At 37.2% G+C, this 25,619-nt stretch overlaps 1 protein-coding gene and 1 long non-coding RNA gene across 5 annotated transcripts in view; one reads left to right on the top strand and one right to left on the bottom strand.

Moving 5' to 3' along the window:
* LOC115352142 overlaps positions 1-10,579 on the bottom strand; it is a 212,902-nt gene extending 202,323 nt beyond the window's left edge. Inside the window, exon 1 of the long non-coding RNA XR_003927000.1 lies at positions 10,491-10,579. This is a non-coding gene — a long non-coding RNA (uncharacterized LOC115352142). The remainder of the gene's footprint in view (positions 1-10,490) is intronic.
* A 121-nt stretch (positions 10,580-10,700) lies between these two features.
* DNAJC24 (DnaJ heat shock protein family (Hsp40) member C24) overlaps positions 10,701-25,619 on the top strand; it is a 42,610-nt gene continuing 27,691 nt past the window's right edge. For 3 of the 4 annotated variants that reach the window (XR_003926999.1, XR_003926998.1, XM_030039856.1), the window contains exons 1-2: positions 10,701-10,761; positions 12,250-12,390. Coding sequence is in view for 2 of the 4 variants with exons in the window: in XM_030039856.1 (XP_029895716.1) it covers positions 12,283-12,390 (108 nt within the window). In the remaining 2 variants the exon portion in view is untranslated. Of the gene's footprint in view, positions 10,762-10,829; positions 10,971-12,249; positions 12,391-25,619 lie in introns of those variants that run through there. The other variant, XM_030039857.2, reaches the window with a different exon arrangement.

Genomic DNA, 25,619 nt, shown 5'->3' with positions numbered 1-25,619 from the left:
TGGCGAGGGCTTTCAGGACACAATGGCGTCTCTTCCCTTCGATAGAGACATGGAGCATCTTGTCATTCCTAATCTTTCTTATACTTCCTTTGCTAAAAATACATCTTCGACTCTCCTGACTGAAATCAATTCTTAACACCGTGACTCGGCGTTCCAGTTTGCCGTCTGACCAAAGAGGAAGGAAGATCTGGTATCTAAAGAGCCCAAGAAACTTGAGAAGATGGAATTATTTTACGGATTTCAGGACCGCTAAGTCAGCTGCAGATGGATCCAGAATGAAGGATTCACAAACACTGAAATAACTAACATTTTAAAGAAAGACAAAAGTTGAAAATCAACACATCTGTAGGGTTTTGAGATATCTGTCCCCTTACCTGAGTGAAATTGAAAGTATACTATACAGAGAAAGTATACAAATATTTTAAACGTTTTAGTTCATCTCTAGTCTGAGACTGATGCTAACAAAATATTGACTCAATTATATTTTTACAACTTATCACACAGCGGCAAATTAAGCATCTCTGACAAATGACATGAGTGTAAAGTTGCCATGGCTTTACTCGCACATTTTTTGCTAATGTACGTTGTGCATCCATGTGGCATGAAGACATTTGCAAAGTTTAGAGCTCATCAGATTTCTGTGATGATACACATGCCATATGGCATTTTTTCTGAGCACTTATTAGACTTCTGTTGTTCGCCATTTCCTGTTCAGAAGTACAAAAGATTGTAACTAAAATGAAAGCATAAGCTTTTTATTAATTGTTAAGACTGATGATTAAATAGCAATTAGAAAATGGAACCAATCTTCTATCACAATTTTTTCTACAGCTTTTGAGAACATGGTAGGGTTCAGTTTCATTTGGATGCATATCTGCTTTGCATATTTCTCCTTTCTGGAGTAGCTAGATTTGGAATTGAAAGGGAAATTTGGAGGCTATAAATAGAGAAAAGACAGTCTCTGTGTACTTAGATTAATCTGATTATCTGTATAGACAATCAAATCAGAAACACCTGAAATCAAGACATACAGATTTTCAAAAAAAACCCATCTCTTCTCTTCTCCTTGCTGCCACTTCTCTACCTCTTTCAACATGAACAACTACTGTGTTTCAGAAGTTGCTTCTACAAAGACATCACCAAGAACTCAGGAGCTTTGTAATTATTTTACTCCTTTTAACAGGAAGGGTTCTTTTTTTTTTATTTGAGGGGAAAACAGATATGTGATAGACCTTCAGATAAAATGGCCTGAAGCCAGGTCAGAATTTACATAAACCTAAAATAGATCACTGGCTTTTGGACATATATACAGTCTAATATTTTACCTGTAATTGATTGATACAGACTGGCCAGTTGAGAAACCCTTAAACTCCACTTTTTTATGCATGAGATCTGCCCTCTGATGAGCAAGCTACCTGTGAGAAGGAAATTTTCATGGTGTTACTGCAGAAGCTATGCTGACAAAAATCTTACAAAGTAAGCTCTTAAAGTGTTTGCTTTAATATTGTATGAAGATCAACATTTGAATATGTTTTATTCTAATGAAAAGAAACAACGTACAATTTACACAGCTGTACTATTTTTCAGAGACAAGAGTTTATGGGTTGATACCTGTAACAACTTAGCAATCACAGTTACCAGCAAAACTAACAGAAGCAGTAGACGCTAAAGCAAATCTGAAGTTGGCCTTTACAGTTTAAGAGCCAATTCCTGCAAATACTTACACAGTTGTTTAATATAAAGCACATCAATGTGTCCATTACTTCAGTGCAAATAGAAGCATATATGCTTCTTTGCAGGACTGAAGCCCTGTTGTGTATTTCTTAAATGAACATTTGCATTTGAAGTATATATTATTATTATTTTCAGTCTACAAAATGCAGACATAGCACCATGTTGTATAAATCACCATGACTAACTTTAAACATTCCATTCATTGAAAACTGCTACAAAACCTTTTAATCGTACAAACTGATCCATTTGACTAGTTATGCAAACTAGGTAGCTGTTTCATTGCCCTCCCAAATTTCTTGAATTACTCTTTCTTCTAGATCTTTTGTTAAATAGATTTACTTATTTTTTTTGTTGATAGGATTTTTTTTTTTATGACATGTCTATACAGAGTCTAGCACAACGGGCCCTGAACTTGCCTGAAATACCAATGGACAACACCCCCCCCCCCCCACCTCCCCACCAAATCAACATTAAGGTAACAAAAAGGTAATAAAGTAGAACCAAGTAATTCTATGAGCCATAAAAGCCAACTATAATGCTGGAATATAATTTTAATGTTAAACTAGATGAATTGCAGTACCAGTTACAAAAATCAGAAAGAAATGCAAATTTTATTGTGACATTTATTTCCATTCGACTGGATTGATCTTCTGTGACTGAGTACTATTCCTCTTTTATATATCTTAACCTTCAAACATTCATTGGTGATATGCATTATTTCGAAACAGCTTTATTTAGCATGTGCTTACTTTTATAAATTTTACTTAGTCTAGCTCGGCATGCAATTTAATGGTAAAGTAATATGATCCAATGACTAGGTGACATCAAAATGGGCAGACTTGCTCCTCTCTTCCCCTTGTCCTGGACAAGTTCTCCAGCCACCTTCCCAGTGCTGGCACTGACGCATGACAAGTCTGTTCAGTGGAGTTAAATCAGCAGAAAATTATAAATTTTTTGGCAGAATTAGATTTTTACTCATTTATCTCCATGAATTATTTCACTGTGTGGTCACACGAATGGCAGTGCTGATGCAAGGGCAGCAAGAGTACATGACTGAAGCTGGTGAAAAAGGAACGGCACAAGAATTTTACAATTTCAGGGGCAACCAGTCATTAGGTCAGCATAGCCGTATCTTCACGCTACAGCTTTCAGTTCAAACTGAAGAGACAACAGGAGTTTTGCTTAAGCTAAGACTGAAATATGTATGTAATATAGGAATATATAATGAAATGGTATTTGAGGTACAGCAACTGTATTCTTTTCTGTAATACTAAAAGGCATTTTACTACTTGTTGCTATACTTGGAAAGTACTGCAGTTGTTAAAAGAATCCACGTCATGGAAAAATGTTAATCGAAAGTATGATAAATTATAAACTGTATCTCTAAAGAAAATAAGCAAAAAGCCAATTAGCCCAGTGCTCCTCTTCAACAAACATGTGGAAACATATCCAATTATGTTGGGAAAAGCTAATTAAAATAAAATGAATAATCTAAATACCCGAACTAAATATTTCATTTTATAATTACCTTTCTCAAGAAGCTGGTTTTAACATAAACTGTGAAATACTGTCGATCTGTCATGTTTGCAAGCTTTATAGACACCACAGTTGTTGCTCCGTTGCTTTTGTGTATACTGCAGTTGCATTAACAAGTAACCAATGTGACATTAAACATGCCTGTTTCTGATAAGGGTTTTCAAACATCTGAATATTTGGTTTAAGTATATCAGAATAAAGATCAAGGTATATCAACAACAGGAGTCTCATTCAGTCTTTTGATTACAGGAACTTAAAAAAGAAGAAATACGACATAATACATAGCTTTATACACACGGTTAGCAGCATGTGACTATGCAGAATGTGAACATATGTACAAGAGGGACAGGAAGAAAAGAGGTTCTTTTGTTTGAAAAATCCACATGCAATCCAGGCATAACTGCAATTTTAATACTGAGAGAGTGGATGGCTATTAAAACTGTTTTGTGTTCTATGATATACATGGAAAAATGAAAGCCATAAAATGGCACTCTTTCCTCTCAGAGTGGCAGAGGGATATCGAGAACAACGTGTATTGCGGAGAAGTATTCCTGTCTTAGAATGTCACAGAGCATGATGCAATTCTTCATTAATTAATTCTATTGAGCCTACATGACAAAACTGAGATTGAAATTACAATATATGAAAACATTTACTACATAAGGTACTGGCATCCAACTGGGAAAAAAACAGAAAAAAAACAAAAGTTGATTTTTATGTATGTATAGTTTAAACTTGAACAGAGTTGGACCTTGACTTCAGACAGCATAAATACAATTCATTAAACTGACCATGAGGCCTCATTAGTAACGACATGGTGGTACTAGCCTAGTTGTGCTACCTTTTTCATTTGCAGGCAATCAGTATGGGAATGAGGCCTTTTATAGCATGACAATATCTCAAAGGAAATCCCATTATGATGAAAATGGGGATTAGAATATACCATACTGACAAAGTGTAACCAAGTAATGTTAGTTTATTGATGAATGAGACCCTTAATTTCAAACAATAGTATGCTAGTAGCTACATATTGTTGACCCAAGGAATAATTTAATACATATATGAAAAATTCACATCTCAGAGGACTTAACACCTGAAGGATTTCTCTACACTTGTGCTGTTTCTTATTACCTTTTCATTCCACCATTGGCCACTATCAGAGATAGAAGGCTAAGTATGTGTTTAACCCTGTTTGGGCTCTTAAGTTTTCGTGCTCATAGACGAAACCAAATTAAGCTTGTTGTGAGGTTTGCCACCATGAGAAAACACTCCACTCCCTATTCTTTCTTACTAATGCAGCAATTTTGGATGCTAAAATATCATGTTAATAATGTGATTTTTCAAATGCAGTTTGTTTAAATTATCAAGTTTGCAAAGCCAAGCATTGAAAATCAAGAAAAAATATAAATTTGCACACGCAGTTTTAATTTGACTTTAAGTACATGGAGTCCAATAGACTTAGTGACATAATAATTTGTTTTTAGGATTCCTCCAATTCACTCACTTCAGTGAGCCAGAAATGTGCAGAGAAATGCAGGAAAAGAGAGAATTGTCTCATGGATAAGGTCTGCTGCCCCAGATAAATTAGCTATCATTCTTGTCTTTGTCTTAAAATTCTGAAGTGATATTGAATAAGTCATATCAACCAAAATTTCCCAGGAAAAACACAAACACTAGCCACATTTTCTAGATACTGGATTTGGAGCATCTGTGATCTGTTTTTATAATTTTTCTACTAACTGTAAATGAAATCTGCTCTGAACATAGGAGATGCATTATAAAGATAAGTACTATAAATTATAGGAGTTTCATATTCCAAAACAGAACACCAAAATTGTTACTTTGACACTTCAAACTTTGTGCCTCCTTTCTCCCTGTCTGAAAAGGAACTGATGATATCCTTTGAACTTCAAGACCAATGATGTAAGAGTGTCATGAAGACTTATTAATTAAAGCGTGGAACCAAGTAAGATTCTATAACCACTGTTTATTATGGATGTTTATTATTGATGACTGCATCTTCAGAACAAAATTTGAATAAACGTCCATACTTTAAACAAACAAGTCATATGAACACTCATCATTTTTGGTAGACGCTGAGGTTCCCTGAGAATAGAAGCACAATGCAAATAAGTGATATGTTACAATGCATATATACTAAGTGGGTGAAAAAAGATGAGAATAGCTGGTTCTCAGTTCATCCAAGTGCACAGCTTTTAATATTGTTTTAATGCTCAAACGTTAAGTAAAGTTAAGAAAAAAAGTCGGACAGGAATGGATATACCGCCAGTGTAAATGTGGCGGGCTACAAAAGAGAGATAAATAATTTGTCACAGGGCACAAGAGTAAATGCCATGCTGATCGGTGTTAGCAAAGCGAGGAAAGGTATGAGTATCTTTGTCTTTCCCTCGGTTAATTATGCCTGGTTTAGACTGATTGACACTGCACTTTAAAGACAAAAACTAAGTCATGAAATCTTTCAAATTATCATATTTGACTGAATTTTCATCCATTGATTTTACTCCACCTGCAGCACACTAGACAAGGTAATAATTTATGATAATTATATGAAAATATACAATTAATATTCATCACCTCTCATTTCTCATCACTTTAGATGATCAGTAATGCAGAGTAAAAATGCTGTCAGATTTCTAATTGCTTTGTAATGGGCCTGAAATAGGGAAATCGTTAAAGACAAACAATCTGTCACTTGTCTGTTACCTTAACTATCTATCACTTAAAAAAACCCTCATTAAATACATTGCTAATGAACGACAAAAGACTGTACTCAGTGTGCCCAGATGTACCTTTTTAAACAATATTGTAAATTGCTTAAATAATTCCCAAGACGTTTTCAATCATTTTTGTGGAAATTTAATGGAAAACATATATTTTCAGTTCATGTTACATCTCATTTGTTCACATCATTATGACATTTAGTCTATCATATCCACATCTCCTGGGAGACAAAACTTTGGTTTTCTTTTTACTGTTGACAAATCTGACCCAATTAAAACAAATTCTGGAAGAACTTAACATTCAGATCTCTGACACCTTTCTCTTAAAAAACTGAAAAAAAATTCCATTAGTCAGTTTTAAATAATCCTATCTCCTCTGAGGATTTTTAATATCTAGATTAAAAAGGAAGTGCAATGTTGTCAAAGTTGAACAAATTATTTTATCTCTCACAACCAAAACAATTGTTCCCAAGAGACAGAATGCAGAATTTTCACTTGACACCACTCTCTAGTCAGCTGCCTACGAAAGCTCTGACGGAAAACTTCATTTGAAAAAAATTCTTCTCACTGTACTGACTTAAACAGTCAGAATTAAAACAGTACACCAGAACAAGTATCAGTGAGACCCCACAGTGAAATATTGTATTATTAATTGCCACATTAATTAATTAATTGCTCTTATTAATTGTCACATTAAAACATTGGAAAAATGAAGAAAGCACAACCATAAAAATCATTTAAGACAAAATATCTGTGCATGACAAACATGCTCAATCTCTTAAATTTATCAAAACCAAATAAATATTCAGTGCTTGTTTATGTCAGTATATATATCGGATGCTAAAACACTACAGTTTAAGACAAAAGGTGTAAGAAGAATTGATGGCTGGAAATAGAAGCCAGCCAAATTCAAGTTTAGAATTAGGGACAAATTTTAACAGTAGGATGATTAGCTGTTGAAGCAGCCTTCTCACAAGTGAGGAATTTTCCATCTTTTCATACTGACAGTCAGACAGAACATACTGGACTCAGAACGGTCCTGTAATACATAAAAAATTCGGACTAGGTGATCCAGTGGTTTCTTTGGGCTTTATTCCTATGAATCCTATTTCTTGTCAGTTACAAGACAAACAAGAAAGCAGAGAAGACTATGTTTTCAGAAAACCATTAATTAAATAAATAAACAAGTGCGCTAACAGACTAATTCAGGTGCAGTGCTTTGCACCAAGAACAGCACTACAGTGTATGCTGAAGTGTAACAAATGTAAATACTGTCCAGATAGGGGAATATTTGTCCAGATAGGAATTATACTAAATAACTTTGCCTTTCCAACTATAAAAAGGCATTTTTTGCAAAAACTGTAATTTCTCAAATATTCTGAATATTCTAGATGCTAAGGAATCTTAGAAAGACTTGCCTTCTGATTTTTAGATAACATGTGCATCGCTCTTTTGTACACATATATAGCAATATAAAACCAATATAAACAAAAAATGCCAAAAAAACCCTTTACTACTCTGAACACCACTTTGAAAAATACCAGTTGTCTTCAGAAGTAAAAAATGTAGTTAAATGTGAAAAAGTCTGCATTCTTAAAAGCCTGCATTCTTAAAAGAATAAAATAACAAGGGACTGGTCCATAATTTGTACTTGTCTTTTATTGTATTAATATGTGACACAGTAGTCCAGTTAATTCCTGAAATAATTTTTTCCTATACTTCTATGACAACACAGCACAATACTATGTGACAGTTTTAAATAAAGCATGTACTAAGATGTTAAATATTCTCACAAAAAGTCTAAAAAACCCAACCTACATATAAATTATCTTACATTCAACAAGAGAAAAAAGTTTTTATCATATTTAGGTGTCCAGCTCCAGTGAAGGTAATAGCACCTATACGTACCTACATAATAATTTGTTTAAGATACTTAAGCAACTAATGAAGCCTGGTTTCTTACAGACATGGGTCCTATACCTCCCATTCTGGGACAACAGTCCCAGGTCTTCTCTATGACTTCGTTGTATCCACACACCCTAGACTTTCATGGTAAGTTCCCCACACTTGCCTGTCACTTACCTACTTTTGTTTTGCTGTCATAAGGGGAAAAAGCAGCAAATCCTATGGCGAGTTTGAACTACATGCTTACTTGCCAGCCAGTAGCTGCCAAAAGCAACAGGTAGCATTTGAGTTCAGGCAGTTTTGCCCTGCTTGCTCTCCCCTACATACCCATTTGATTTCAACAAGTCTTGAACTAACTTAATTTTGATACCTCTAGCAATGAAAGATTATCAAATTGGCTTTAGATTGATCAACAGCTTCAAAAGTCATTACAACCAGACAGAGTATGATTAGCTAAGACTAACCCGAACATAACATTGTGACACCTGAAGCTGGATAGATTAAAATTAAAATAGAAACTGAGACACAAAGATGATAATACCAGACAAGGCCAGATAATCCTGCAGTGATTTCTTTTCATAGTTTATGCATTTTGCAGCCCATGAACACCAAACTGTTATATTAAACAGCCTATTTTCTTTGACTTTGGCAGGACTGCTGAATATGCAGAGAAACGAATGAGCGTTTCACCTCCAAAATTGTTCCAATGACTTCAGAGATAATTCCTTAACATTTATAGTTAATTTTATATTGAACAACTAATTACAGATAATTATACTATTGAATACAAATGCTCACAATCTCTCAAATAACTGAGTTTAAACAACGTTATGAGCTGGCTTCAGGCACCAATCCTGTAACGAGTTAAAATAGAAAAAAACTCTACATGCAACATTTAAGAATTTGGGGCATAGAGGATAAAAATGGATATTGTAAATGTATCCAGTCTGTAAGAGGATATTAACCATTTGTGGTAAAAGCACAATTATAGTAACCAATCTCTAAGACATCACTTCATCTTTTACAATTTTCCTTCTAGTTTTCCCCCCTTCACAACAACAGTACTTGTTCACATATCAGCCCCAATCAATGGCTGAGGGGAATACATTAAGTGCTGTGAGCCATTCCAAGTTATATGTGGGCTGACTACAAGCCAAAATGAAGAAGGTAACTCATATAATCACACTGAAACCTTTGCCTGAGAGGTAAAATCTAATTTCTAAAGGGACTATGTAAATTAGCTCACACTTGATACATCTAATTCATAATTCAGTGACTTAAGTGAAATATATAATTACTCACGCTGGTGCTGCAGAAGTTAACACCGCATTGACAGAGGGAGCCGGATTGTTCCAGGGCTCATACAGGTACTGCCCAAGAGCAAAGACAAGTCTTTCCCATTTGACAACTATGGACGCTCATGTTACAAATTTGACCTCACTTACAGAAGTGCAGAAAAGGGGAAAATACTAACCTACTGACTGTTTTGTAGAGACATTGATGACCAGGATAGACAAAAATCAGACTGATGCACAGGTCTTGAGCAGTTTTGTACATTTGATGTTTTTCTCACCTACCCAGAAAGTCTCTTGCTTCCCTACCATCCACGTTAAACTTTAAATAAATTCTCCATGTTTATGGTTCAGCCCCGATTGTCCCACACGCTTCCTGCGCTGGTGGTTAATGGGAACGGTATGCCAGGAACAACACTCCCAGTTCTTCCCACCAACGTCTGTACAGCCTGGCTGCTGCTCTACTTAAACAGTTCAGAGGGTATGAAAAATGACAAAAAGTTGCTTTATTTCTAACATATTGCATAAAAATATAGTCAAAGGAAGATTGCCACACATTTCAAGGTATAGCGTGAGCTGAGTTTGTCTGGACTAATATTTAGGGATTTTGCTAACTAGGATTGACTGAGATTACAAAAGCTGAAGTGTACAGCACCAACCTAAGCTTTTTTTAATACGAAGAAACGTTTTTTACATCACTACAAGTCTGCTTCCTGAGCTTAATATTTTTCATTAAGAGGATGTTCTTCCTTCCCCTTTGGGACAACCATTTTCTAGAAAGAAACCATCGTCTTACTCCGCCCACAGGGTCGGGGCAACTTGTAAGGGAGACGAGAAAGACGCAGGATAGTCACCGTTACGCCCGCGGTTTTCTCCCCACACACACGCTGCCCGGAGCAGCCGGGCAGAGGGAACCCGACGGCCTGTGTCGGCCACACGCCGAGCCGATCCCCGGGGTGCCGCCGGGCCCGTCCCCCGCGCCCTCAGTGCTCGCCAGGCCCGCGGTGCCCCGGTGTCGGAGCTAAGCTGCAACGAGGGAAGGCCTGCAACGAAGGTGCGCCCCGGGTCTTCCCGCACCTGGAGGTGGAGACGCTGAGGGGAGAGGGGGTGTGGGGCGGCCCGGGCTCCCTCCCGCGCAGCGAGCGAGGGAGGGTGAAGTGGACCCCGGTGTCTTCTCGCACCTGGAGGCGGAATCCCTGAGGGGAAAGTGGGGGTGAAAAGGTGTTCCCGCTCGCCCCGGGCCGGGAACGAGCGCTGGAGGGCGGCCGGGGCCGTTACTTACAGAGGCCGGCGGCAGTCTCGCAGCTCCGGAGCGCCGCCGGTCGCCATGGAGACGGCGTCGGGCCCCGGCCACGGCTCCGCTTCCTGCCGGTGCCAGCGCCACTACTGCCCGGGCGGAAACAGGCAAGGCGGCCCCATAAGCCACACGCGCAGGGGCCCTCCCCACCACCGCGCTGAAGGCGCAAAGCGCCACGCGGAGGGCGTTGTTTCCCGCCGGACGAGTTATCCAAGGCACCGGCTGCCTCCATCGACGGGCCGGCGGTGCGGGGCAGGTGGGTGCTCGCTGTTCGGTTGCCGGGGAGTGTCGTCCGGCGGTGCTGGCGACCGGGACCGGGTTCTCGTGCGCCGCAGCCCCCGTGCTGAGGAGGAGGAGGAGGAGGCGGAGGCGGGAAGCCTCCATCGGGGCCTGGCGTGCCGCGCGGGGCCGGCGGCCTCCCTGGTCCTCCTCCGCGGGTCCCGCCGGCCTCTTCCCGCCGTCGCGGTCCGTGCGTCCCGCCTGCCGCCGTGTCGGTCAGCGCGGGGCCGGTGGGGTGGGGTGGGGTGGGTCCGCCGTGGCACAGCGTCCTGGGCGGTGGGGAAGCGTGGCGCCGGGCGGGCTTTGCGTTTTCGCGTGGTTTTAAAAGCCCTCGTGGGCTCACCGAGGGAGAACGGGGGTCTGCGTGGGGAAGGGTGTGGAGTGGGAGGGGCGGGCGTGGTGCTTCCCCGGGGAGGGGGGGACCTCCCCGCGGTCGGGTCTGCCCTCTTTGCGGTGGTAGCTCTGCGGAGTTGGAAAAACATACTCCTCTTCCCCCATGAAATAATGATTTCTTCTGCGGCATGAGTTACCAGAAACCGGTTTTAGTGTTGAAGTGGAAAAAACTTTCTTTCGACAATAAAAAAAGTCTTAAAAACTTGCAAAACTCTTCCCTACTCGGAGACAGTGTTACTTCTTACCAGAAAGTTCATGATAAATTAGCCAGTATAAACTTGGGATTTCAGTATACCTGAGAATCTGCTTAAAGCTCAATCATTACTGTGCTGTTACTGACGTTTAATTCCTCTGTTTATTTTTTTTTCATTCTGGGTCATTAGCTTGGTGATAGATGGCCAAAAATAAAAGGCACCCAACTAGTTAGGTTTTTATTTAGTGACCTGTGCTAACTTTGCATGTTTTCATTCATTTTTGTTTGGTTTTTTGTTTGTTTTTATATGCTCTTCTACTTTAATTTCAAAAAAGTTAAGCCTTCTTACCCAGAAGGATGAAGGAGGGTCCATAGTGTGATTATCACTGTGTAAAACCTGAGCCATACCTTTTTGTCTTCTTGCATGTATCTCATTCCAGAATTGACAAAATGTCACCCTTTTATGTACTTCATTTTTTCATATATTAAGTACAGTATTGCTTCAAAATAAAAAATGTGTATTTTAAAAAGTCTATATATAAAAAGTGTATCTATAACCTGGGTAGGTTCAAAATAGTTCAGACAGTTAAAACACAAAATGATTTTAAAGGAGTATGGACAGCTTCTGAAACATGATATACTAAGCAACTGGGACAGGAAACACAACTTAACTCACTTCACGTATGATACTCTATGGGATGGAATGGCCATGTGAACTAAGCTGGTTTTTTGCAGTATAGAGCTTATGTAGGGGTGTAGATGTGCTTGAGGGCTGCAGTCTATTTCATGATCCTGTAGTTTGTCACGTTTCCTCATTTTTGCTTTTTCTAATGGTTTCTCTTTCAATTGTAATTATATTTATTTAATTTTCTTACACAGTGCTAAGGAAGTAATTTCAAAGCCAGTCAGATTATGGCCTTTGAAAGGATAACACAAAAGGACTGGTACAAAATCCTGGGTGCAAAGCCATCAGACAGTCCGGCAGAACTAAAACGGAAGTACCAAAAACTTGCTTTATTAGTAAGTATTTTATTATTTAAGATGTGCAAAAATAAATTTTATAAACCAGTAAGATAACAATTGCAGGTTTTGTGTTTACATTTTTTGTATATAGAGGATTAATCAGTGTATTTTTATAATAGCAGTTCACTGAGGCTGGCGGAAGTTTGAAATAAACATCAGGAGTTTATGAGTTACTATATTTTGCAAAGAGGGGTTGTGGTGTTCTGGTTCCAAAATACTGATATGTCTCCCAGCTTTACTAATCATTCATGAGTAAACTGAAGCAAATACTTGTCCATCAGGTGCTGGATAATCAGGTGCTCAAGAAAGGTCATTGTTTGTAGCACATAGTGATGAAATTTGCTAATTGATATTCATGGTATTTACTGTCGTGTATGCAGTTATAGTGTGGTGAATGCAATCCTTGAATATATAAAGACCAGATGCAAAGAGCAAAAAGAAGCTTTTCCTGATAGTCTGCAGTAATGGAATAGAAAATGTATAGGAGGAAAATATGTTAATATCAATTTTATTTGATGCATTTTTGTGGAGTCAAGTTTTTGGTCATTCATTAAGACTTGATGTTCTGTGAGTTCCCTTAATTTTTCCTGTACCCCTGGTATACATGTATAAGAATCTCAGAGCTTCACCAGATTATTTCATATGATTCTTGGTTCTTCTTTTTTACTCCTTCCCCTGAATTCAAGCTTTTTGCTCAAAAGATGCTTTGGCCTGGCTTTCTGAGGAAAATGGGGTGTATTTTTTTGATACTGTTGACCATTTTCAACCAAATTTGATAAACAAATAGAATTCCCAGGGTAGCTAAATTTCTAAGTTTCTTGAAAACTGGCAACCTGGTAGAGAAGAAGGAAGAAGGTGAGCAGAACTCTGGTTTTTATATATTCCTTTAGGTAACTGCTATGTAGACTGTCAGTAGTGGTAGGACATTAGAAAGTACATCCATGGCTGATCTTGCTTGGTTTGAGGTGTTAGAATGAGTGTGATAAGAAGTTGGGATTTTTAAGCAAGGTAAAGAGAATGCTAGTCAACAGGAGACTGAGTTTTGTTAGAGTTGAAAGAAGTTCATGGGTTGGTTGGGGGGGGTGGGGTGGTGGTGTGTGTTTGGCTTATTTATTTTATTTCTACCCTCTGTGAAAACTATTCTAAAGGTAATTTCACCGGTATGTTCCAAATTCACACATTTTGATACTCTTTAGTTGAATTTGCTTAAGGATTCCTGCTGTACATCTACTCCTCCTCACTGCTTCCTGCTAACTTATTTCTTTGCCTGTAACTGATCTGTGTACTTGGTGTCTTAAGCTTCAACACCTTACAGGATGTTTGCATGCAGATATAGTACATAAATCCTTAGGTCTTCACTATTAAACATTAGAAGAACCAATGTAGGAGAGCGCTTTGGAAACCAAGCTTCTTAGTTCTGCTCTTAATAGAAGTAGTTGTTTTCTTGGACCTCCTAACATTTTTGTTCTACTGAATTACTAGTAAAATGTGAATAAAATATTAACAATGATCTCGCGTTCTTAATGAAAACAATAGGGAGACCACAGTGTAAAATACCTCTTCTGTTCAGATAGGGGGCTAATTTAAACTGAATACTGTAATGGAATCAATATATTTCTTTCACTATGAATCTATGTATAGTAATAGAATTAAAATCATATGTAAAGTATTGTTCAGAGCTGTTTGCCACAGAACTGAAACTATGTAGTGCCTTTCCTGTGTGAATTTTTTTTTTTTAAATGAAAGTGACCCTTTACTTTCATGTAATTATTTTGAAGTGTATGAAGCCAGAATTGTTGGAGTTTACAACTCTCTGTTTACATCTATAAGTATAGTTTTAGAAGATGAAAATACCATTTTAATATACAAGCTTTTCTTTAGAACCTGTATATTTCTAGGCTAATTGGTTACAGCTCTTTTACAGTGAGAAATGTTAGAGAAGATGAAGATACTCCTCCCCCCGCCCCGGCTCGGAATTCTTTTGCTATCTGTGATGGATCTCTGACTAAAAAGCCACACTGATCTTTACTTGTAGGTGTTTTCTGCAAGACAGATCAGCTTGTCTGTTGTTGTTACCATATGTCCTGTCTCTATTCATCTTTTTCTTTTAGCTGAACTGTTACAGACTCTATTTGTTTGTCTACTTACTAATACAGCATTGAGCACAGTCAGTCTGAAGTCTTTAAAAGCATGGTGGTAATAAAACAACAGTTATTTTTATGCACCTTAAAAACTCATTGGCTGTACATAGGAGTGACTGAGGCTACAGTACATACCTTCACTAAAAGGTGTTCATATAACACTTAGTTACAGCATGAAAGTTACTGCCACAGATGTTATTGAGTCCAAGGGGTTCTGTGGTTGAAAAAGTTGTAAGACTTCCGTGGAAGAAAAGTCTGCCATGGCATTTTAACACAAAAAATACTCTGATTCAGAGATGCATGAGCTGTGGTCTTCTGGATATTGGTGGAATGTACAAGGGAGGTGTTGCTGTATGTTTGTCTTGTCCTGATACTATTCCCTAGGCATCCACTGTTCATTGTCAGTAACAAGCATAGCACTGGATGGACTGCTCGTCTTACCGGTTGTGCCCTATTCGTAACTTGCTTGCTTCCCAAGTAAAGCTTGTATTTAGAGCTCTTGGTAGGTTCGTACCTCTAACTGACAAAGTGCTCATTTGGGTTGCTAAAGCTGTTGGAGATCGTGTTGGTAGAAGTAGTGGTAGTATTGGTGTGGGCAGAGAACAGGTCTACATGCAGGTGTTATGTACTGTGGTAGTAGTCAATTATCATAGCGACTCCAGTTTAGAAGCTGGAATAGGAGATGAGCACAGCTGTGTATTGCCTATTAAAAGATTTCATGACAAATTATATGGTCAATACAGAAAGTTTTCTGGCTTATGTGTAGCAGCAGACATTAACCTCCTGTGCTAATTACCTTAAAATCCAGAAGTTTGTAAAGCAACTTGCAGCTCGGATACCAACTGCAATTATTATGACATTCATTCTGTAATCATGAATATTCTGATCTCAGATGTTCATTAGCATCAAGTATAATAGATGGTGGAATTTATTTTTTAAAATACTTCTGCTGTTAATATAAAAATGGCAAATGTCTGAGTCCAAGCCTTCTTCAAATGATCCGGGTGCTTCATGTTGAGCATTTGCTTTTTGCCATCTGCTATTTTCTGTTTGTCAACACATGTATGCTTAGCATCTTGAATGAACAGGCAGATGTAAATTTCCAAAGCTAAAAAGAGTTGGAGATCTTGCCATATGTCATCCAAAAGATAACTATATTTGTATTTAAATCTCAGGACTGACCTTAATAATACAAAGTAGTACGCAGTTAAAAATGGTTGAATTGTAGGTTTGTAAGAATGATTTCATAATGGCAAATGAGCTTAAAACTGATCAATTTTTAAAACATAACTTGTTTTTGTCATTTCTAACAAGTTGATGATAGAAAATGGTAATAACCCATAACAAATAAAACTGTGCATATGCACCCTACTAGAGTAAATACATTTACTTACCTTTTTGCCATACTTTGCTTTGCTGCCCTTATTTTCATTTGGTCAAGTCACAACATATGTTTAAGTGAATTATTTTACTACAGGTAATATCAATTTCATCTTTAAGAGGAATATTAATTTGATACAGAAAATAGCACATGTTTGGCCTAAAAGTAGTGGTATAGCACAGGTTTGCCTAAAAGTAATGGTATTTTTTAAATCAGTTTTTTTTTTCTTCTCACCTTCTAAGTATTTACGTAAAAGTTCATATTTATAAAATTTCCTTGCAACTTAATGACACTTAAATTTATTTCTTTTAAATTCTTGTCTATTTATGTGACTCTGATACCTGGATCATCCTGATACTTTATTATTTTAACAGTCAACAGCAGCTGAAGACAACAGACCTTTGGGCACAAGACGTGTGTGACACTGGCAATTTTATAAATAGCTTATTTTTAAAACAAAATCCAACTTTTGTATATGCTGGCTCATCCTCTGGTGTCTTCTCTGGCTGAAGCTCTGTGCTAGTAATTCTGAAAGGGGAAAAAAAAAAATTAGAAATGTGTATTTTGTAACCAGCATAGCTCAATGCAAAGGTTCCTTGATTGGCTGTTTTAAGTTCATGCTAAAGTGCTTTCCGAAGCACGGAAGACTTGCAGTTTCCGTACTCTGAGGGGAATCACAATAAATTTGAGAATTAATATGTTGTCTAAGTAGTAGGAGTTTGGTCTTTAATCTTCTGTCTTTGGAACACGCTGATGGTTTTGAGATATTTGGGCTACATACAGCCTTTTCATCCAGTTACATACACAGTAGTTTCAACAAGATTTCTTAAATGGATAAACAGGTTTTATGCTCTATACTTAGTTTTTCAAGGAATCCATACAGCTTTTAGGAAGGACAGTGCTTGTGTTCCGTTTCTTAATGTGTATAAAATTAACAGAGGATGAAATTAGAGTAACAAAAATAGGATATTGGGGAAAAAATTAGACTTGTCTTATTATTGGCACAATTTTTACATCTCCTTTTGGTCTAGCACTTTGTGGTCAAAGAATGAGTTGCCAGATTGTTTTCAAATTTTCATGTAGCTGCTCTATATCTGAAAACTGCTTTTCACAGTGAATAAAGTCACCAAACGCATAAGCTTTGTCTAGCTGAAAATCAGGTGTCTGTTCCTGTTGATGCTGATGATATTATAGGATACCTTTCAACTGGAAAAAAAATTATTGTGCAGGAAAATTATATGCTGCTGTTACAATGTGTGCCCTAATCTTAAAGAAAATCCATGTAATTTGAGCAGGGAGTATGCAGGAAGCTCTTATTTTTAATATGGTGAGGAAATAAAATGTGCCATTTAACGCATAGTGTTACAAAGATTATCTTTTTATCGGAAGGGGTGGTGTGTGTATAGAAATACAAAGTGTTAAGGTGATCACTTAATCTGTTTGAAAGAGTAGAAAATTTGAAAACAGAGAGCATCAGGCATAGGTGAGAATGACTCTCAGCAACAATAAAAAAAAAGGACATTAATAGAAATTTAATTTAATGAAGCAAAATAACTTCAAGAAGAGATTGTTCCATTGAGCTTGTGTAGAGGAAAGGCATCTGTCTTTCTGGAGAGAAAAAAAAAATCTGTTGTATCTTATCAGATTTATGTACACATCTAAATTCTGCAATCACAAGAAATGCAGAGTGTATTTATGTGAAGTTAAAGATCTGCTGCCGTGATTGTTGGGTTAAAGTTTGTTCCAAAATAAATTGTGTTACTCCTGAAAGCGCTTGCCTGCTGAGGAACTTCTTTTCATGCTGAGTTTAAGTTGAGAATTTGAATCTTTAAAATGAAAACGCTTTGAGCTTTGTATCAGAAATCTCATAATAATGCTTTTCGTAATGAAAATTATGCAGTCTGTGTATTCCTTTTTATAATAGCTTTTGCAGGTTTTTTATTTTTTGTTTGAATAGCAGCATACTTGTTAGAGATGCTTAACAGATCATCATGCTTAGCTAACTCTAGTTGCAGCTAACTTGTAGAAAATGGATTTTGTAATTTGACTATAAACAGAACAAGTTCAGTGCAGCCTGGTTGTAGCTTGAGTGAAGTAAATATAATTGCAAGAGAGAGAAAGATAAGCCACTAAGTTTAATACAAAGGACTGTTGTTTTGACACTCTGGGTAGTTTTATTTTGAGCTGTTCTTTACATCTGATTTACTACTTAGGACTTGAAAATATGCTCCCTTGTATTTTATTAAAGTTGGGGCTCAGAAAATTGATTAGCTTATGTAGTATATAATGAACCTCAGTGTTACAGAAGTCACTAGTTCAAACAGCTTTATTAGCCAGATCATGATCACGCTGATGTTTCTGCTGCTCTTTAAGCTATGAGAGCTTTTGTTCGATTCATCCACCTGATTTTTTGTGGTGGTGGTTTTTTGGGTGTTTTTTTTACACCAGAAGACGTCATTACGATGATCAGTAGTAAGTCTGAAGAACAAGTATTTACCCAGGCAACGATCGTGTTGCAGTAACGGGAACTTTAATCAATCTGAATGGTATCACAAATTTGTGTCAAGATGGTACTTAAAAGCCAAACGTTTTGGAGACACGTGATGCTGCCACATAACGGTGATGCACACTGCCGCGTCTGAGCCGAAGCTCCGGCTTGCTCAGTCAGAACTGTGTGACGATGTAATGCTGGTGGCAGTTGGTCCTTAGGCCTTACATGCTCTTGTTAGGGTAGCTGGCCAATGGGAGCGTGTGTTCTATGTAATTAGGCAGCTGGCTAATCAAATGAAATGCAGTGATTAACCAATTAGTCCTCTGATTGGTCAGCAACCAGCTGGAAGGTGCACTCCGGACACACCCTGTACAAGAGCAGGCTGAGAAAGGTATCCTGACTTGCAGAAGGGATGGGGGCCGGAGAGGTCATGGATGTAGGTGAAGAGAAAAAGGATGTAGTAAGGTATCGTAGCAGAAAAAGGACATGTGACAGTATTGGTATGTAGCCTGCAGTACTCCTTTGTTAGAGGTGGGAGTCTACCGTATCTCAGTTTGTATGGAGCGATGTCTCACTTTTTATTACTTTGTAATGTGTAATTTTTTATATTGTTTTTTTAAAGATGTAGGTGAATTTTAACAAGTGGATGGTGTGAACATCCCTGTAGGAGAAAGTTATTTTTAACTGTTACATTGTATATGAGAAAACTCATAGCATCACAAAATAAGCCAGCAAGTAAGCAATATATTGCTTATCCAGGTAGTTCAGCCAGTTGTGAAAGTAATGTTAGTATGGAAAATGATTTCTAAATTTAATCTGTTTACTTACTGGGTTATTGTCCATAGCTTATTTGTTATGATGAGCAGCTTCTGATAACTTCATCCTCTGTAGTTTTAAGGTACATACATAAGAACAGAATGGGCATCAGGCAATTGGAATGTGAGATTCAGCTAATGCGTGCTTGGCCTTTAATGTAATTTATGCTCTGCAAAGGAATCTGATGCCTCTCTTGAACATTTTGTGCACAGGTTATGTAAGTTATTAATCATCACAATATACTAAAAATAGAATCTACACTGTCTTTGGTAGACTTTTTGCGAAGGGTGTTCCATGCTTACAAATATTCACTGTGTCCTGAGGCAGTATAAAATTAAAATTCTGATTAAAAATAAAATCTTAAGTACTAGTTTATTAAATTCCATAAAGATGTTTGTTTACTTAATATTTGCAAGTGTTCTTTCAGCACTTTGGCAGACACACTTAAGTACTTTTACATTGTGCAGTGTGCTTTTTATCTCATTTCTAAAGTGAGATGTCTGAAATAAAAATCATGTAGCGGAAGATATGAATTAAAGCACAAATAAGGAAGCTACAAAGACAGGCATAATGTTTTCACATAAGTAAATGTTCTCATTATTCTGACGTTTGAGCAGCCACTGTCAAGAGTACCTTGAGTTGTTCAATATTTTCAAATCAGACTATTTATTTAAGTGACTGCTTCTGAAATTTTAAGCACTGGGTCAATTATTTAAAGAACCTATAATCCCAGAACATGAGTTTGAAGGGGTAATAAATGTTAAAGGTGGAATCAATCATCTTGCAATAACTGTGTTTATATAAGGTTCTCTTATTGCTATTAAATGAAATTGACCACATTTGTGTTGAATCTGAAATAGTTACTAGATTTTTAAAATATTGTAGTATGATGTAGTAACCTGTGTTACTTACTGTTTTGGGGATTTGTTTTGGTTGGGGTTTTTTTAGGTTTAAATAAATTATCTGTGTGTAATTTTGCCTTATGTTTAAAATGCATAATATAATTATTATGGAAATTTGTTAAAGCAACACATTCCTTCTTTCCTCCATCCTTAAACACTTTAGAGTCAGAAAATCACAATCTGAATGACATAACTGTCCCACCCTCCTCCTTTTCCTTGCCTCAGTGCATCATGAATGCTTTCTCATCTCCCATTGAGCCCAAATGCTCAGCAGACACGAGCTCATTTGAACTGATTTAATGCAGAAGCGAATTCTTATACCTGAAGGGCTGTCTTGTATGACACTTTGTAGGTAGCTTGTATTAGTACAATAAGAAAGTTCAGCTTTTTTGTTGTAGTCTGCCAGTCATTTGGATAACCTCTGTCATTTAATTTAATTGTTAAAAGTAACGCTTTAAGGCTGAAAAGTCAATAATCAGATATTTCTAAAAGTTGACCCTTCATTGTTATTCCCAACAAATTAACAATAATGAAAAAATTCACAGTCTATGTTGCTTGGATTTATGACCTAAGAATGTCCATGGTCAAAGAAAGTAAAGATGAACAAGTTTTCTGAGCAATATTTTAGCTAACATTTTTCTTTTCTTGACATAACATTAAATAGTAACTAATTAGGTGTTTGAGGAGAGGCTGAACAAGAGTTCCTCTTTTAAGAGGTACTTACATTCTGTCAGAGCATGCCAGCAATCCAGTGTTAGTTTCTACTGCTACAGAAGAGCAATGCAAAGTATGGGCTTGGTGGGATTCCCTCAGTATAACTAAGGCTTCTGTAAATGTTGCCGTTGAAACTCAAGTGATGAAAACCTTGGATTATTCCTCTACAGTTGCTGATCTGTCCTAGGTGATGACTTTACCTTTTCATCTCCGTCTCTTGACTATTCCTTCCTAAAATGGGGAAGTTCTGTAAAGGCTAAGACCGTCTACATAGAGTGCTTATTAAATATCAATGGCAAAAAGCTCAGTAACAAAGTCTGTTAAGTGAGCAGAGTATTCTATTGTCGCATGACTTCCTTGAGTCACCTGGAAAGTATGCCCTTTTAGTAGTTACAAGGACATACAGTCAAAGTTGTTTCCTTCCTGCAAATCGAGAAATTTGCCAACTGCAACCAGCCTTGAGTTAGAAGTTAAACCCCAAACTACTGATCAATCCAGATATGAATGCATACTTTAAGCTATCAGTGTAAATCCAATCCAAACTAGATGCAAAGTTTATGTGATTCTATGCATTATGTCTGGAATTGTTTTGTCACTATGGGTATGAAATTTTGAAATAACTGAATGCCAATGTGGTTTTTCGATTTTTTTTTTTTATTTTTTTTTTTAATACTGGTGTGATATCCATATATGCATGAAATGGAGTCTTTGTGCCATAGTCATAGCATACTTCATGGCTTCCGATTTTAAGTGTTGAAACTTCTCAAGATGCTTTAGACTTATTAGGCATTGCCTAAGATAGGAAAGCATTGTCTGTACAACAGGCTGTGGTGCTTCTGTTTTTATTTGGATATTGTGTAACATGTTTACTAATGTATCTCTCAAGGTGCCTTATCAAAGGTAGGTGGTTTCTTCATGGGTTCTGCACCCAACTGTTTTCTAAAGTGCTAAATTCTGTTAATATTTAGCTTTTCATGTCCATTTTTAAAGTTATAATTCAACTGGAGCTTAACCTGTTATTTTGAGATCATGAACGGCTTCAAATACTGTAGAGATTCTATATTGCTCCCAGAGGTAGGGACAGCTGAAAGAAATATTTTCAGGAAAACAAAAAGCCAAAACTACCTGCAACTTTTGAAGTGTTATGCAAGTGTTACAGTTATGACTGCTAACAAATAATTTTTTTTAAAAAGTCCTCTATTCTTCAAGGCCTGCTTTCCACAGTGACTTCTGCAGCTGAAGTGCTTTAGGGACTTTGATTATTTTGCATTATGCTTAAATCTGACCTCTTAAAGGTCTCTCTCTATTTTTAGGTATTCCATATGAATCTGAAAATTAATGGTATATTTTGGTTTGGGCGTGGGGGGGACAACACAAAAAACTGTGCTTTGTGCTCAGCAGTTCTTAGGAAGTTGTGGGGTGTCAAAGTACTTGACTTTCTTAGCCTGCAGAAAGGTATTCATCTTGCAAGTCACGGTGCCAGCTGAAGACTACTGCCCCTTACTGCCTGTCCCTGCCCTTCTGCCAGATGCTACTCAGCCAGGAAATAGCATCCTGTGGGTTTTCCTTCATCCACTACCGTACATGTCAGCTGGAAAAGTTCAGGCCCATTTTTTCAGTAGTTTAAGCAGCCTGGTTGTTTGTGGGTTTTTTTTTTACAATACAATACAGGATTCTGGGGTTTGCTTTCACATGAAAGTAGCATTTGCCTAAACTAGTTTCCTAACCATTTGTGTAACTGGCATTACTGTATGACTTGGGCCACATTAACTTATGCCTAAACAACGGAGCATTGTTTAATGTGACACTTAACAGTGTAAATTGTGAGCACAGGGGCTGGAAATTTAGAAGGCGCTTTTAGGATTCCCTTTATATTTTTATTTTTACCTTTATACTCCTATAAATTTTTAAATGTTTCATTTCTTTGCTAGTTTTTGGTGGTTTTTTTTATTGCTTTATCTTCTGCTGTCTAGCGTAGTTTCCAAAAGGCTTTTTAAAGTAGCTTTTAAGGCTCTTGGGTGGCTCTTTGTAGGAAAATAAGGAGCCATGGAAGCAGAAGAAAATGAAAGAGAAGCTGTTTCTAAAGATGTACTTTTTGGTAACCATGGGTTCTGTTTTCTCTCCTCATTTTCATACCTTCATTAGCCAAATTAATTTTTGCTTCTATTTATACAACAACAGTTGATTTTCTTTTTTATCACTAGAAACTGAAACTTTACATTTCATTTCAGCATTAAGTTTGTTCAAGAGCCAAAAAGGATGAGAAGTGTGAATATTTAATGTGAAAGTCATGTGAAGTAATTACTGTTTTGTTGGACTCTTCTCAGTCTAAAGGGGTTAGATCTTTCTAGAGACTGGGGAATAGGGGGTGAAAGCACTAAGAGTTCATTACTTAGTTCTCTGTACGATGGACTACTTATTGCTGCTGCAGAAATGTAGTCCATTTCCCTTGCCAATGCAATAGGTTATCTTTCTCATCTTGAGAAAGTTTTCAAACAAGAATCTGCAATTACTTGTTTTTGCAGGGGGAGCTGGAGTGCTTTAAAGTAGCAGATTCATGGAGTGTTACCTTGAACAAAGTGGAGACCTACTGTCAGTAGTTAAGACCAATAAGAGTGTGAGGTCAAAATAGTAGTATCATGATACTACAGTACCATGATAAAAGCAATTGCATGAGGAAAGGATTCCGGTCATACCTGATACAATCTTTAGACTTCAATAATTTACTGCAGAGAATAAAGTATTTTTCATTAGAAATTACTTCTTAGTGTAAGACCAGCTCTGCAATCACAGGACTTTTACAAGTAGCATCAAATTGAAAGCGACTACTTCTGTGGAAGTTGAAATTTACTTCTATAAAAGTATAGTCAGAATTACAGTGGCAATCCTGCTGCTACTGTACTTAAATATATAAAACAAGTATGCAAAAGATGGGGCATTTGGCAGCAGACACTAAGTATAGAGGAGGAAAAGTGGATCTCTTTTTGGATTTTTCAGATGGCTCTCAGCTCAGATTCATGACCAACTTGACAAAAGATTAAGATTTTCCAGTGAATAATAGAACCATTCGAAACCCTGGTCAGAAATTAAGGTTATCAACCTATGTAATTTAACTGTGAAAGAAGATGTTGTGATGAAATTCTTGGCTTAATCACAGAGAAGGTTGAGGAAGTTTAAAGTATGTTTAAGGAAGATAACTTTAAAAAATCCAAGATGCAAATTAATGAGTTTATGACAGTGTAATTTATTCTATGATTATTTTTTTTAATTGCACTTTAGAGGACACCAGTAATTTTCAAGAATTTGCAGCATTGGATTGATAGTGTTGTACTCTGTATTTTAATGTTCAGCTATGAGTGAGTGCCAGTTATGTGGTCTGCATGTACATTAAGTGTGTTCACTTAATCCTAACTTTTTTTTTATTCTGGCTGTTTTTAAAAGAAAGCAGGTCAGGTTGTCTGTGGGTGTTTTCTTTTAAAATTATTCTTTGGGTGATGAATAACTAAAATGTTACGGGAAGATTCCTTTTTCCTCCTATGTGCTGTCTTGATGATGCTTTGCTGCAAATACCTTGAGTCACAGCAAATATTTCCTTGTAGTAACAGTCATAGCAGTAATAATATTATCCGAAGTATTTCTATTCTGATGGTTCTTATTTGTGTCGAGTGAAGTTGGAGGTCTGCTGTGCAGGATGTTTTGTATAGCAGTGGTTATCTCTGGCCTGACAGTATGGAGAAGATTAATAATGTGTGTAAAGCATGCAAGCAGTTGAATATTGTGCTGGAAGCTCAGACTGATACTTGCATAAAAATTTCTGATTATGACAGACTGTAAGGAGAAAAAAGGGATAAGAATGGACACAGTTTTCACCAGCTAGTTGATCACTGGGTGATGTTAGAAAAAGTCATAGAATGGATATGGTATAAGAGATTAGAAGGAAAATGAAATTGTCGTCTTTTATTTTTCCTCAAGTGAGGAACATTTCCTATGAATAAGAATCATCCTGGAGATGGACAGTGGAGGCTGGAATCAGTGTCAAAGCAGATAATAAGATCAGGTAGGAAAAGGCTAAAGTTGTTAAAAAGCTTAAAGATTGTTTGTGTTTGGGGAAAAAAGGAAGAAGAGATGGATTGAAGTAATGAATCAAGAAGATAAATTCCTTGCTCTTTTGTCCAGCTGTCTTCGGGTAGATGTCCTTTGGGGGAGTTTAAATCTCTATATGAAAAGATGGAATGTCACAAGGAACTCTTCACTTTCTGTTTCTCCTCTTTGCAAGTGGAAAAAGCAGGCTACTTCCATGTTCTCTGCTAACTTCTGCCAATTGAGTGAACATGTTGAAAAGATTGATTGTGGGCTAGGAAGGCAAGTTTAAGACCTGGAATCATTCTTTTCAGGAAGTGAAGAAGTTTCACATTTCAGAGGGAGTGCTTTGCAAAATCACTGAAATAAGAAAAGCACCTTCAAAGTAATTTTGCTTTGTGCTGTTTTAACATAAGACCACACCTCTTTTCGTCTTTCTTTTTCTCACAGCCCCCCCCCCCCCACCCCACCCTTCCAAATACTTGACATGTGAAGCTTTTCAATACTGAATTGTGCTAGTTACTTAACAGGGGATAGCTTACAAAAATGTAAACAAGAGTGGAACCTGATCTAGTGAATGTACTGACTTCTTTACGTGGGTATCCTAATGAAATGCATGTATTACATTCCTGATATTTTTGCAGATGAAATATGAGTCCCATATTTAGCCCACTGAACATACATCTTGCCTGTTACAGTCT

This window comes from Aquila chrysaetos, chromosome 16 (genome assembly GCF_900496995.4).
Source record: "Aquila chrysaetos chrysaetos chromosome 16, bAquChr1.4, whole genome shotgun sequence".
In the NCBI taxonomy this organism is placed as follows: Eukaryota; Metazoa; Chordata; class Aves; order Accipitriformes; family Accipitridae; genus Aquila; species Aquila chrysaetos.
Note: the sequence above shows the minus strand (reverse complement) of the source record. Positions and strands in the feature narration are given on the sequence as shown.